Below are 16460 nucleotides of genomic sequence, written 5' to 3' on the forward strand. Positions count from 1 at the left end.
AGCAGATCTGTTTTGTCTCTCAATTGTCTAATAATACCCAATTGTCTTGGGACAATCTGTATTCACCCTGACTCCTTTACCTGCAAATTACCCCAATTAGTTCCCCTTGTCTAAGGTAATTACCTAAGGTTATAAATGCCTTCACAGCTTTGAGCCCCTACCAGATATCTCAGCCAGGAAGGATCATGCAAAATCTCAGTAAGTCCATGGTAATCAAAGCAGATAGAATTGGCACATTTACACACAGTGTACAAAGTATATGTGTATACAGTAGAATGCATTTACAATAGAGTGCAAGTCATGGGATGTAAAAACTTTTATTTCTTAATTTTGTAGGATATGAAGTCAGCATTTGTTGTCTGGGATAGTAGAGGATAGCAAAGAAGTCCCTCACTGAAAAAAGCTGTGGGTTATTGTTAGGGTTTTAGTTTATTAGCATTCTTAAACTACATTGCTATCACACCAGCAGGTTTTTCTTTAAATACTAATAACTAAAACGTGTTTCTTTCTGTCCTTTTTTCTTTAACAAATAAAGCAAGGGATAACAATTTTAGATGCTGTGAAATCTAGGTGAACACAGTAAGAAATTGTAATCTTTGTAATAGTTTCAGTGAAGTACTTCAGTTGTCAGAGTTCTCAAGAGCCCTCTTCCTCCCTGTCCTCACAGTGGCAAAGTATTGATAGGCACAGAAAGAGTTTAATCTCCTCATTTTCTCTTCACACTAAGGGCTTTCTTGGGTCCACTGTTGGAGGAAGATACTTGCAATACTTATCAACAAAATTCTGTTGAGGATTCAGGTATCACTGTTGGTATGTTAAAAAATTCACAGGTGGTGCTTTTTTCATGCTTGAATTTTTCATCCACTTAAAAAAACTGGACAAAAATCAAGCAAAATGTCAGATGGAGCAACATGACACATGCAAAAATGACCTGAAATTACCTCTGAATAGAGAAATCTAGTTGGAGCTCGGGAAAGAAAGGAGAGTTTATCACCTTAACAAGAAGAGGCAGCCAGCTCAGAACTACAAGGATGTTGTGAGGTTATGCAGGGAACAAATTAGAAGGGCCAAAGCCCAGCTAGAATGTAATCTGTCTACTGACATAAAAGACAATGAAAAATGTTTCTGTAAACATTCACACCAAAAGGAAAGCTAAAAAGTATGTACATCCTTTACTGAATGCTGTGGGAAACATAGTGACAAAGAAAGAGGAAAAGGCCGAGGTCCTTAACTGCTTTCTTTGCCTTAGACTTTAATACCAGCTGTTCTGTGAGAACCAGTCCTTGAGCTGGAAGACAGGGGTAGGGAGCAGAATGAAGCACCAATAATTCAAGAGGAAATGGTCACCAACTTGCTACACCATTTAGACACACACAAGTCTATGGGAATGGGAGGATCCACCCAGGACTACTGAGGGACATGGTTGAAGAGCTTCCTGAGCCACATTGCATCATTTACCAGCAACTCAGGCTAACTTTGGAGGTCCCAGTTGAATGAGGTAACAAATGTTACACCCATCCTCAAGGTGGGTCAAAATGTGAACTCAGGGAGCTACAGGCCTGTCAGACTGAGTGCCAGGGAAAGTAGAACTTTCCCTCAGTGCCAAGGAAAGTCATGGAGCAAACTATCCCAAGTCATCATGCCATCATGCAACAGCATGTGCGGTACAATGACATAATAAGGCCCAGCCAGCAGAGGTTTGTGAAAGGCAGGTGCTGCTTAACCAGCAGGATCTCCTTCTGTAACAAGGTGACAAATGTAATGGATAAGGAAAAGGTTGTACATGTTGTCTGCCTGGACTTTTGGAACGCCTTTGATGGCATTTTACACAACATTCCCCTGGAGAAACTGGGGACTTGGTTGGGGCAGACACACTGTTCAGTGGGTAAAAAACCTTCTGAAGTCTGGGCTCAAAGTGATAGTGAATGTACTTACATCCAGCTGGGAGCTGGTGTTCCCCAGGGCTCAGTACTGAGGCCAGTTCTGTTCAATAATTTCACTTGATGACCTGTACAACAGGATCAAATGAACAGTCATTTTGCAGAGGATAACAAATTGGGTTGGCCAAGGCCAGTGGTGAAAAGTTCAACCACGGCAAGCTTTGGGTCCTGCCCTTGAGTCACAACAATCCCAAGCAGCACTGAGTATGTGAGCATACACAAACATTCCAGGTTTGCGTAAGGCCAATGGCATCCTGGGCTGTACCAGCAATAGTGTGGCCAGCAGGACCAGGGCAGGGATTTCTCCCTTCTACTCAGCAGTGGTGAGGCCACACTTCAAATCCTGTGTTCAGTTCTGGACCCCCTACTCCAAGAAGGACATTGAGGTGCTGGAGCCTGTCCAGAGAAGGGCAATGGAGCTGGTGAAGGCTCTGGAGCACAAGCTCTACAAGCAGTGGATGAGGGAGCTGGGGTTTATCCTGGAGAAAAGGAGGCTCAAGGGTGACCTTATCACTCTCTACAGCTGCCTGGACAGAGGGTGTAGGCCAGGTGCAAGCTGGCCTCTTGCCCCAGGAACAACTAGTGCCTTGTAAGATGTGAGAAAATTGCCTCAGGTTGCCCTGGTGAAGGCTTAGATTGGAAATGAGGAAAAAATTTAATCAAAAGGGTTATCAAGCACTGGAACAGGCTGCCCAGGGAAAAGGTGGAGTCAACAGCCCTGGCTGCAGTCAAAAGACATGCAGAGGCACTTATGGACATGGTGGCCTCTTCAGTATTAAGTTAATGGTTGAACTCAATGATTTTAAAGGTCTTTTCTTACCTATATAATTCTGTGAAAATTAATTTCCCATTCCTGCTTTTGACATTTATAATCTGAATGCCTTAATCAGAAGTAGTATATACTTTTTAAAGAGAATGTCTTTTGGATTTTATCAGAACCTCAGAAAACTACCAAGTTGTGGTTATGCAAAAAATCCTCATAAACTCCTGAATACAGGATCAATTGTTCTTCCAAACATGTATCTTTCACCAACACTTACGATACTCTTGTTTTTAAGGAATAATTATAGCAGTACTCCATAAGCTACCATGTTAAAACAATGTTATTTGATTTATAGATTTTAATAAGTAAAGTTTTTGGTTTGTGGACATGACTACAAACAAAGCAATTTTACCTTCTCAATGGATAACACCAACATTTATACACTTATAAATAAACTAAAGCACAGTGTGGTTATGCCACAGCAGCAATTACACTCATATTTGTTCACCTAGTTTTCTTGTTAACCACAAGTTGAATCCATGACATCACAGAATTCTCTGTAAACTTACCACAGAAGGACCAGGGCACTTAATGGGGCAAGAGCCTGGAAGGATGTTTACTATTTCAGGAGGTGTGTGCTCAGCTCTCTTGTAATCAGACCTCTTGACAGACTCAAAGCATGCTTCACTCTACAATTATCTATTTTATTCCTTGCAATCAATATAATATGGTGGTATCTATCTCTCCCCAAACATGTATACTGCAAAGCCTCCCTGTTCTTCTGTGATTTTAGTAAGGTAACATGGCAACAACATCCAAAATTTGTACAAACATATATTTATATATATAAAAGGCATATTGGCAGCCACAATATATACAGAAAAAAATAAATCTTCTAGCTATATACCAAGAGCAATAATTTCTAGCAAAATGCTAAGGTACACCAGAGCCATAGCCATTAGGTATAAAAACAAAAGCAAAAAAAGCAATTGTGGGATAATCTTCCTAAATGATCAGACCAAATAACTGAAAAACTTCCTGATGCATAATCTGTGAACTGACATCTAGCCTACTGGTCAGAACAGTACTATTCTTGGTGCTGTGCTAGGGGCTGTTTGACAAGTTATGGAGCATTAAGACTTCAAGTAGTGGCAAGTGGCACACACACATGCTGTCTGCTGGTATCAGTTATTTAGGACTGCAGTATATGCACTCCCTAGTTGTGTGCATGCATCATTAAACTAACTGTTAAAGTTGTCATCTCAGGTCCTTTACGATACCATGCACTGTCCGCCTTACTGTAGTCTTCCCGTAAGTTACACGATGAATTTGTCCTGCATCCAGGAAGAGATTGTATCCATATACTTCTTTACATCTCTTACACCTTCTGGGCCAAATGAAAACATATTGTTAGCAGATTGGACAGCTGACTCTTAGGTTTAAATCGTGTAATTGAGGAGAGAATCATCTAAGAAGTCAGGTATAACACTGTCCTAGTTTGAAAGACAGGTATTTGCTAAGAAAGGCAGAAACCTCCCTTTGAACTGAAAAATGTGATCCCTCCTCCCTACAAATTATTATGATTTTGAAATTAAGGGAGCTCTCAGGCAAAGATATGGGGGTAGGAATAACAGTTCTTTACTAGTATAACTAACAAGACAAACAAGAACAACAACAGCTATGAAATTACCCACAAACAGAACAGTAACTCAATCCCAGTCCCTTTCTGGCTACAGGCACCTTTTCCCTGAGCTGCAGTTCCTGGTGCCGGGGGCGGGCGGGTCCCGCAGAGCCGCAGGAGGGCTGGGGGTGATGGCAGCGCTGTCCCAGGGGGAGAGAGAGATGGAGAGAGAGCTCTCCGCTCACGGTGTGGGTCCTGGTGCTCAGCAGAGTGCTGGATGGTGGCAGGTTACAGCGAGAAGGCAGCAGGGCAGGGTCTGACAGCAGTGAGGATGGCTCCTGACGCTGGGATGGCAGAAATGCGGCTGCGGTGGCGATCGTCCTTCTCATCAAAACTCCGCAGGGGAAATGGGGCCGATCCAGAGCCTTCCATCAGCTCTTCTGGCTGTTTGAATCTCGCAGGGTTTCTCTCCTCTCTCTCCTCCCCCTTGTCACCAGGGCCCAGGCCCCAGGTATCTTAGCATAACAATGGGGAAAATTCTACAGAGGGAAAAGGGAAAGAACCAACCTCCAACATACACCCATGCAGTAAATAATGTTGAAATTTGAAAATCTAAATATCTGTCAATAGTTAACACACTTAGTAACTCTCCACCTCATATACTTAGTAAATGCTAAAACAAATCAAGAAAAATATACATGAGAACAATATATATCCTGATTTGGTAGTTATTGAATTCAGTGTTTCATGAAGCTTCAAGACTGAATTTTCCCTGCTCCCTCTTTTCCTCCTTAAAAATAAATCACTGTGCCTGAACATTGGAATTCTGGTCTATTGTGAGCCGAGATGAAATTATGTAGTAGATTCAGCACATACTGGAAGAGCAAAAAGATTCTGCTATCTTTATGAGCTGGATGAAAAGTGAAAACAGATGAGAAAAATAAGTTCATCAACAAGCAGCAGCATTGCTTTCACACCAGATTAGATGAACAAGTCCTCCCAGCAGCACTAACACCTGATATGCACATTGCATGGATTAGTAAGTTTTAGCCTGAGAAGAAGAAAAAACCACTTTTTTTTCAGTTCCAGTAACTGCTGCAGGTATACTCTCTGATGAAAACACAAGATTTCTCTAAGGAATGTGAAATTCATTTGGTGTTTCCATTACATAATTATATGTTGTTCATCCACTATCTGAGAAGCACTGTAGCATCTCCAGACCTGATTACATTTATTCTTAGCTCCAGACCAGACTCCCCCACTAGGATAACAATCAGTTCCTCATCTTTGCCTCATAGATCCTCGATGCAGGCATTTACAAAAGGGATGTCTAATAAAAATACAGCCACATTTACTTAAGTTATCTTGATCATTCTAAATCAGAATGTCTTTGATCATAAATGGAGACTTTTGTAGTGTTTTGAATTAAAGGATATATTTCAAAAACGTGTAAGAGATTTGCTGACTGACTTCTATTCAGACCACTGGGGGTAAACAGCTCAATCCCCAAACACTGCATGAAATGCATGCTTTTAAATACCATATTTTCAAAAGATGCCAGACTTTTAATAACCAAGAAGTTTCGAAGAACAACAGTATACTTTCCACTGTTATATTTGTCAGTTAATGCTACTTTCAGGAAAATATTAGGTATGCAGAAAGCAGAAGAGCTCAGACTTTCACAGAAGAAAAATGTGGAGAGCTTGTAGGAGTTGCATCCCATGAGCTGCAAAGCCACTATTCTCTGGCACCGTTGTGCAAGACAGGCTCTTCCCCTCTACATACCAAACAGGACTAAATGAAAAGTGGTCCTGCAACAAACAGCACTTTTGTGTATCAGTGGTTCCTGGAGACTTTAACTTTTAGAAGGCAGTAGGACGTACACCAAAAGCATGTGCTCAGTGCATAATGGACTCCAAGGACCTTGAAGGTAAATGACTAATAGAGGCACAGCATGAGAAAGATGTGAAAGGGCACTCAATGAACACCACAAAGCCCAACATCCAATGTATTCAATGCAAACATGGAGGGGAACTTCAATTGTAAATTTTGCTCATGTGTCCAAGTGCACAATGTGGTCTTTAAAAGTTACGAGAGCCATGGTAGTTTATGTAAGTGCATAAGGGAAATCAAAATCTCAGCTGATTTTTGAAAATGTAATAAACTATACTTCATATAGATAAACTACTATCTTCTCCCTCATGGTTTTTATCATTAATAGTGTAATCTCATAAACTAAATATCAGGAAGAGTAAAGAAGTTGTTGAACAGATTCTTCAGAGCTATTCTTCACATTACAGCATAAGATTTCTATTCTGCAAGGAATTTTTAGAAGTTATCTCTAAGTGACAGAGAAGGATATATGGTATTCCCTCTTTCATATCCTTTATTAAATACGTACTTCTTATTTAATTAAAAGATTTTCTAAGATTACTTTTGATTCATTTGGTCAAATGGCAAAGAATTATTAGAACAACCAAGGTTTGGAAGCCCATTAGAAAATAATCATTCTCAGCAGTTAAAGCAACAAACATGAACTGAATATTAAGAATTTACTTCCTCAAGGTTGTAAGAAGTAGTTCAAGAGGTTCCAACTCTCCAATTAAAAAAAAAAAAAATCAAATTCCACAAAAGTGCACCCCAAAACCAAAAATAAAATAAAACAAACCAGAATGAATAGGAATCTGAGAAAGTACTTACTACAATGTCTTCAGGAAAGGTATCCAGACTGAAGGAGCCATCATCAAACATCACTTCATAGAAAAGCTGAGATGTCACTCCTATCACTCTGCAGCTATAGTATCGTGTATTTCTATGTTTTGTGATGACTGTCTGCCCAACTGTAATGGCTTTCCCACATACTTTAGCTCTCTTGAAAAAAAAAATTAAAAGAAAAAATTAATTTAAAATGCCAGCTTACTTATTAAAAAAATTATCAATGTAAAACCAGGGTTGATAACAGCTCACCACCCAAGAAAAAACTTCAAATTAAATTAATTTAATTCAATTGTGTTAACATAGTTTCTTTTACATACAAAATTTCTCCACTTTCTGGGAAAACAAATGATATCTGAATAATATCAGATCAAAGTCTATTTCTGCAACTGATGCCTTAAAGCTATTCTGTATTACATCAATAACATATAATTAGAAAATTTTGTAATTTTTATTTGTAGGATAACTTGTAGAATTTTTCTGAAGACGTGATGAACCAAGAGTATGGTTGTGATATTTTTTAATTATGAGATTTTGAAATACTAGATTTTTGTATAGATATGTAGATATGATTATGTAGATATGATTCTACATAACAGAATTAAATTTTGCCCAGTGAGATGCAGTAATTAATTGCATATCCAGCTCTTGCCAAAGCTGTCTACAGCAGTGTACCTGAGGAACTCCTTAACTCACAATGTGCAGAACTTTTGCTCTAAAGCTCCAAACAGCGCTGATCAGTCTTTATCAGTTACTTGCATAGTATATGAGTAAAAATATTTATTTTTTCACTTATAATTCTCCAGTGCTAATTATATCAATGAGAAGACTAGCAGGGTTGTTAAACTATGCAAAAATTCTACATCAATAACTACTTGATGGATTCTATAAATATAGAAATACTGGAACCTTGTTGGAAGGAAATCCTTCCTAAGAAGCTCATACCATGAACCTTCCACTTTAAAAGCAACCTTCTTCACCAGGAAATATAAAATCGGTATCTTTTCATTCAAGCAACACACAGAAGGCACTTCTTTCTTATGAGCTTGACTATTCAATATTTCACAAAGGTCCACTGTTTTTATGCAACTGGGAGCTGTTGTGAGTTTGGCTACACCTGAAGAGTTGAATATTTCTTGTTATGTAACATGCATGTGCACTGGAATATTTAAAGAGGAAATATTTTTTATTACAAATGTTTATATAAACTGTACAAGAATACTTTTATATACAATCCACACCAAAGTAATCATCAAATTTCCTAACACTGCTTTTGAAATCTTCAAATGCATTAAATTTTTCAGTCAATATAATAGTCTTAAAATTGTCTTATGAAAAATTTGGAATATCCTATAGCTGTAGGATTTTTATTAGTAGAATTGAAAAGAATGAAGAACAGCATCAGTTCTTTTAGTTAAATTTTGAGTATTAGCAGTAAAGTAAATGCTTTGGCATAAGAGGAAAAACCCACCCTAAACTTGAAGACTTCTGTTTTTGTTCTGACTTCTTGTCACCACTGGGTTTCTTCCTTGGACCTATTTATGGGATTTAAAATTTTTAAACCTCTCTGCTGCTGAAGCCTAAGGACATACCAAGTACAAATACATTGTGCCATTTTTATAGGCACTGCACTAAATCTCTTTGTGTCAGAGCTGCCTGTCACAAACACTTGTAGGATTTAGTTGAGGTCACCTTTGATAGTAAAACTCAAAGATATTCCTAAAACATTTCCCAGTGTATACCTAGAAATAATGTCCTGAGCATACTCACAAATTATTTAACCATTACATGTATAATAAAATTATTACTTCTTCATTTTAACTGTCTATAGATTATAAACATTATCTACATAAATAGCAATTGACTTATATTATCATAGGAGCATTAAAACGCCCATTAGCTTTATCCAATCTTGAAACATACGTAAACATATATATTAATTTATCTTTCAATTTTCTATTTTATTGTATTCAGTTTTGGTAGGGACAGAGGTGGATCACATGTAAACTAGAGACTATTAATTGATTTACTTCCACGTGATAATAGAAAAAGTATTATACTGCAGAAACTCAAGGAGATATTGCTCTATTAAAAGATTTAAATCTTCTCTGAAGGAAGATGGTAACTCTTCAGAGCAGATTGAGGGCAAATTATAATATTTTAAGAGACAATACAGATTCATTTAATGATAAAATTTTCAGATAAGGAATGCCATTTCTCATTAGAAAAAGTAATAAAACCCAGAAATGCATTCTAGCTCAAGGAGATTATTTTTTAGTACGGTATCTTCATAGGATTCTTAATTTATTTCCCAGAAAAACATATTCACAAGCACACTCTGTAATTGATTGCACGTCCCAGAAAACATTTCCTGACAGAAAATCTTAAGAATTTATTGATGTTAAGAATGTCATTTTTGATCAGAAAGAACAGCTGTTATGTAAGGGAGTCTATCAGATTAAAGAAACATCTGTGGTAGTTACCAGATTATTGAGAAAGCTGTAGTTTAAAAAGCATGATTTTCTTTAATGGTGCCAAAGACAAGAATTAACTGAGATAGTGGCAGAAATACAGAAAACAACCAGATACAAAGAAAGATAATCTCCCCTTCTGTGTGCAAATTTCAAAAAGATAAAGGGGAAAACTACTTTCTCCTTCATTTTCTGTATGGCAGGAAACAAAAACCTTAAGCACACAAACAATGTGAATATGAATTCATAGTAACTATCATGAAGTAGGTATCTATGTACATCTAAATACCTGGCAACATTGTCAGGTTACAATTTTCAACAGCAGATCCTAGAAGGATTGAGACTTTTTCCATACAAGAACTTAAATCTCATGTCATTGTTTTCTCCTTGGAATTCCAGTTTCAGCACAGAAATTATGCATGACATTTCAAAAATAATCCAGCTCATGATTTTTGAATAACGTGTCCTTCTGAAGGTATTGCTCAGTCTTTCTGAGATACCTGTGGGCTGGTAGTAGTTAGCAGAGAGGGGCAGACAATGACACTCCATCACTAAGGTATTCAACAGAAAAAGGATCAACCCCTTCCACTGGACAGCATGCCTTCATTCCCTGTGTGCTACAGAGGTTAGAAACTTCCAGATAATAGTAGAAGGCAATTTTAAGTAACTCCAAAACCAGCAACAGCAGGTGCTTGCATGTTCTGTCTTTGCCTCTTCTAAATATTGTTATTCTTTCAAATGTTACTGGGGCTATCTAGATAGCCCCTTCTGTTCACAATTTTCAAAGGAAATAGCTGTGAGTATAGGTTTGTCTCCAGCTGACTTTCTCTGATCCACAGGGCCTATGTAGATGTTTTGGGGCTGGATTTGGGTTTTTCTTTCTGTTAAAATAGTTTCATACAACTCCTTTTTCTCATTTTCTTGTGTATGAACAAGTTCTTTTAATCAAAACAAATCCATCTGCAGCACCTATTCTCAACTGTACTTCCATGTGTTCTTGCAGTTTCGATGACAAAAATGTGCGAGGGATGTTTCATGTCCAGAGACAAGCAAAACCAAGGAGAAAAAAAGGCAAAAAAACAAACCCAAACCACAACCTGGAAGTAGCAAATAACAGAGCCTTCCTTGCATATTGACAGTCAGTTTACTTAAAAGATATTATAGGCAATGACAGCAATAACCCAAAACACTCCATATAGAAAAACTGGTTCAGCTAACAAATTTTTGTGCTTTTTCTAAAACTATACCTTCAGCCTATGCAAGAGACTCGTTTAGTTTTTTCCATGAGCATGGAAGCATATTTTTGAAAAGTCATATCAACATTTAAAAACTCCAGCTCTTAGTAGTTCTGTATTTACTTAATTTGGCAGCACCAGATGAATTCAAGGATTATTGCTTTCCCTTTTGATTTTCCTTGATGATTTTTCTTCAGAAGACCCCAGTATCAGTCATTTTTAATGACTGACAACAAAATTACACTCTACTGAAGACAATGCAGAACCTGATCCCCAGTGAAAAAGATTTATGACAGTATGTTGAAAAATTTTGCTTGCATTCACAGGCATAGATAAGTTGGATGTACACAATAAGCCCTTGCCCGAGGTGAAGAGATATGCTAATAATAGTAATAATACACATTTGCAGGCAGGCCTTTTTTGTTGAGCACCCTCATTGATTTACTTATTAAAATAGCACTATAGGTATACGTCACAATTTTTCCTAGAGCCCAGAAGTCATTCTTTGATTGTTGAGTTTTTGGGTTTTGATTTTTTTTTTTTAACTTGAAGAAAGCAGCAAACACTGAGTCAGTACAAAGATTGTGATTGAGCATTTAGACACAATATTTAGAGTCTATATTAATGAAAAATCAGACCATTAATTTTTTTTCCTTGAAATTAGGAGAAATAATACTGTCCTTGCTTTATGAACAATGTTTTCTGCTAAATACCAGAAGAGATTTTTTTTTCATACTGACAAGATAATCTATTTGACTCCTGTAAAAATTTTTTAAGTGAGCATAATATTTCAGTCTGCATGATTCCCTGTTCTGCTTCTAAGCAAGGAAACTAAAACAACAGGCAAAAAAAAAGTTGATTAGAAGTGAGATACATTGCTATGCCTAATGGTGAAGAGAAATGTTATTTCTGCATGAAGGAATAGCTAATAGCTAAGAAAAGCATAACAAGAAAACCAATGGTGAGAAAACTTCCAAAGGCTTAAAGATGTGATTAGATTAATTATCCAAAAGACAGAGTATAAAACCAAGTATTTAAAAACATATGGCAATCTCCTTTGTCTCAGGAGTAAACTAAGAATTTTACAGAAAAACATTCTTTAACAGAGTATCTGCCCTTTCCAAATTTTGGCCCATTGAAAACACAAAAGCATAACTTCTATTTCTCTTCCGCAGACTTGACTTTTAGCTGAGCCATGGGGGTGAAAAAGGTAAAAATAGTGAATCTTTTCCAAAACGTTAGTGCTGAGTTTCAGGAAAGGATGTAATAGTCTAATTCCAAGACACTTTCAATGTCCTTCACACAATCTCTTAAACAATAGCCACACAAAATGCTGGTTTTGTCCATAGTTTCTTTTCTTCTACACTACCTAATATAGGTCAAGAGAATCACTAAGAAAGCATGGAATTTATGGGACTCATGTAAATCCCACCACTTAGATTATAAAACTTGTCCCCAAAAAATACTCAAAACATTTGGGAAATGTTGACCCTATTTTTACTGGCCATGAATTTAATTCAGTAATTTTCAACCAATGATAATGTTTTCAAAAAACCCCAAGGAGAGTATTTTAAGTTGCCTGTACAGACAGATGTTTAAGTTTGTTTTTTTGTTTTTCAAACCAAATTAATTTTCTTATAAAATGTTTAAAGTAATTAAAACCACATAAAGTGTGCTGGTTCAACATATTTATTCATTTTGGAAAACAAAAATATTATAAAACTTAACAATTCTATGGAAATCTTGAACAGGGATAAACAATATGTCTCCCTTTTTAAAAATCACCTGCAGACTGAACACTCAGGATTGATTACTCTAGTTGGGAGGCATTACAATTTAGTACATTTGGAAGAAACCTACTCTTCAGCAGTCTTATTAACTCTTGTCATTATGACCAAGGATTCACTGACAAGCTCTCAAGAGAACAACATCTATTATACAGACATTACCTGGGTTTATGTCTTTCACTTCTAATATATAAAGGTGAAAAAAATTGCAACTTAACTAACTTACCAAGCTCCTTCCTTCTGGTTTGCTAAGAGATAAAATACACCTTTAAAAGCCCAAGATGAATAGCAAAAGTTCTCTCTTAACTGAGATACTAACCATTTATTCAAGTAAAAGACATCAAACTAATCCTTCACCATGTCTCATCTAAAATTAAAGGCTCCTCACCACAGAACAGAAATAAAAAGGCAGTCATAACATGAATTTTCATGGCATGCCAGTGTTACTTTGCCAGATGACAGCATAATTATAATTGGATATTTCAAGAGACTCTTTGGCTGCAGAATGAAGATTTTACATATACAACACATCCATTATCTCACAGGATCTGTGAGTATTTGCAAGATATTGTGATCTGGGTATTTATAATACACTGCAGGTTAACAAAACAGAGAATTCAGAGATTTGTTCTAGTTGTCAAAACAATATACTCAACAAGGACTTTAAATTTTAAAATGTATTAGGTATATCAGGTATCACTTCTCCCAGATAACAGCATAAGGAAAAACCTTCAAGCTGTAAAGGACTGCTACTCATGAAAATATGATAGACAGAATGATGATAATACATAGTGTGGATCCTCTCCTCCATTTACTCTGGAAACTTACTTTAATTCTGCAATTCCATAATTTAACAAATAAGAAAACATATTCTTTACCATATTTTGGTTGATCTTGTGCCTGAAACACGTGATGTAGACAACATATGGCCAGTCATGAGGTTCCATCAGCACTCCTGCAGCATGGGCACAGGTAACATGGAAGGATGCTGGGCAGCGTCCATATGAACACTGAATGCAGGCACCAGACATTTTCTTAACTCTCTGCCTGCAGAAGATACATTTCTGTAGGAGCAAAATAAACAGAGTATTTTCTGTATTACTCCAATTTCAATGATTCCTGCAAGTAACTCAAAGACCAAAAAGTTACTTGTGATCCAATGACTACATTTTTCACCTTACAATATGCACAGTGAAAGGAACAGCATTTAAGAATTACAAGGCAACTTAGTAATCTAATTAATACATAGCACTTTTGCCTTGCCTTTTTATATAAACGTGAACACAATCTGTTCCAGTGTGATAACAAGAAAACAGACAGAGAGATAGAGATGGAGGTAGAGATAGAGAGAGAGAGAGAGATAGATAGAGATTTTAAAGTTTAATTTTAAATTCCATATTCTGAAAATCATTTGATTTTGTTCCCTACTATGAAGCTGGACTAAATATATCATTAGACAGTCTTTGAAAAATGGCTAATCTAACACATTCAGGAAACAGCTTCTACAATATCCTCAAAGAGCCTGTTAACAGTGGATAAATCTCCTCTAAGTTAGAGACATTTTCTTTATCTCAAGCCTTTGCATAATTCCACAGTTGAAGGCTGTGTTCCCAAGACCACTTTTATTTTTTAGCCTGGTTTTCATTGGTTGAGTATTTAATAAAATGTCAGCACAGTATGCTGTATTTCCTCCATGTCATGTACTCATATGTCAACAGCCTTACTAGCATCAAGACACTGTTTTTTCTCTTTTGCCAAAATGAAGACCAAATCAAAATAATGTCACTATTTTGTAAGTAACACAAGTAATGAGCCAACAGGAAAAGAAGACAAAGGGATATAAGCTAAGTAAGTCTGGGGAATAAGTTCTAATATACTAAAAAACACAATAATGACAAACTGTACCCTGCCACCACAAGGCATTAGCAAGGACACTAGACAGAATAATAACTTCAGTAACTTCTATGGACAACTGTTTTATATCACATATGAGAATTATCCTCTGATAGCTCTCAGCATGGCTAACAAAATGCAAATGTTATTGATGATCACAAAATTATCCCAGCTAATATAAACAGATTTTATGCAATGTCACAAAACCATGAATTTAATAAAACATATTCTTGGAACATTGCTTATTTCTATTTCTTCTAGATTTGCTGCCCACCAATTTGTTAAACATACTCATCTGCCTACGTTAAGAACACAAGTAAAAATAATTTTGATGTGGTTTTGCTGCATGATTAATAATTCAAAGTGTTTACTGTTAACTCACATCTAATTCTTATTCAGAGGTGATCAAAGAACTTTGTTCTCTATTGTTTCTTGATTTTCATATTCTGTATAAAACTGGAAGGAATTTTATTGTATAATTCAGCAGTTAAATAGTTTCAATGGCTTCTGGCATGCAGTTTGTGACAGAAATAATACTTTTGGTAAGGCCTAGCCCTGTCAAGCTCACTGGTCCTACATCCTGTATCAACCCAAATGTGAAATACTCTTCAAGTTCTGCCTTCACATTCAATCTTTGAAAGCAACCTGCCTGCATGGCTTTACACAAGCAGAAATCAAGATCGTTGCCTAGCATCTGAATATAGGGAAAAGTTTTAGCTATCATTCACTAAAAGGACCTGAATTCAGCTCACTCCACCATCGGGTTGGAAAGACTAATAAGAGGTAAAGATGATTTTGCCATGAAAAGAAATGTTTCAGAGACTTCGCTTATGCTGATATCTTGTGGTGCATTTGTATTCATGTGCATGAGGTCATTATCAGGTAAGTGGAGTAACTGCTTTCCAAGGGAAAAATAGAGCTTTCTTTTATATATACATATTCAGAACCTACTAAGTGGAAATTCCAGACAGATGTATCTCAGCTTTACAATGACTCTCAGACTGAGGCATGAGACATAAAAGTATAGTGTTGAAGCAAACTACAGCTTGCATAACTGTATCAGGCAGCATGGCCCCATTCAGATGTAAGAGAAAAAGCCCCTTCATATTTGAAACTATACCTTGAATAGTCAATCCACTTTAATTGGTAAGTAAAATCAGAACATGTAAAATAAAAGCACAGCAAGCTATAAAACATCTATTTTGCAGAGACTTTTGGAACATCAGCTGAACTACATACCAAACTGTATATTAGCTATAAGTAGTAAATTGAACTGTGCTGTGTCTGGTCCATACTGGCAATTCTCCCCCTCCCTGGCTTGTGAAAAATAATGTATTTCTCACACTCTCACTCGCAAAATATTTTTCAACTTTTTTCTTTGTATGTTAATATTATTTATTAGTGTGGTGAAACATGAAAATAATAAAAAAAAGATTATGAAATGTAGAAAAAAAAATTAAAACAATCCCACTGAAAGTGACCAAAGGAAAAAAGCATCAGAATCCCAAGGGAAGAAAGGGAGCTACTGGCTGTGAAGACTGAGGTTTCACTCTCTCCCCAACTCTTCCCTGAAGTCTGACTTTGGTAAGTTTGTAAAATGAAGGAATCATATAGAATGGAACCAATCCCAAACTATTCCTGCAAAATAAAAGGTCAAAACACCTCTCTGTTAGGGCAAACCTTATATTTAGGTATATAAGTTTGCTACTTGTGAAACTAACAAACTTGATATGCCATGAACACATTTTCTAAAATACAATAATGCTAATTCAATGCCCAAATGACAGTTTTTCAGTCACTTGAAACTACTGTTCCTACCAGCTAAACCAAATCTAGACAGCTAGGAAGAATTATAATTTTCATTTGGTGATTGCTATATATTAGTGCAAAGCAGGGGGAAAATAGCTGAGGATCAATCTTAATCAGAGATCCAGATGCAAAATGAATTGGAAAATAAATAAAATTGTTTATATAACTGGAGATTAAGAATATAGGGCAGAACAATGTACTGCAATTTTCTGGATTGTGACATGAC

At 36.5% G+C, this 16460-nt stretch overlaps 1 protein-coding gene across 1 annotated transcript in view; it reads right to left on the bottom strand.

Moving 5' to 3' along the window:
* KDM4C (lysine demethylase 4C) overlaps positions 1-16460 on the bottom strand; it is a 236830-nt gene that overhangs the window by 18277 nt on the left and 202093 nt on the right. Inside the window, exons 21-22 of the mRNA XM_062514063.1 lie at positions 13411-13596; positions 7025-7195 (exon numbers count right to left, since the gene is read on the bottom strand). Of these exons, the coding sequence (XP_062370047.1) occupies positions 7025-7195; positions 13411-13596 (357 nt within the window). The remainder of the gene's footprint in view (positions 1-7024; positions 7196-13410; positions 13597-16460) is intronic.

Source organism: Cinclus cinclus, chromosome Z (genome assembly GCF_963662255.1).
Source record: "Cinclus cinclus chromosome Z, bCinCin1.1, whole genome shotgun sequence".
NCBI lineage: Eukaryota > Metazoa > Chordata > Aves > Passeriformes > Cinclidae > Cinclus > Cinclus cinclus.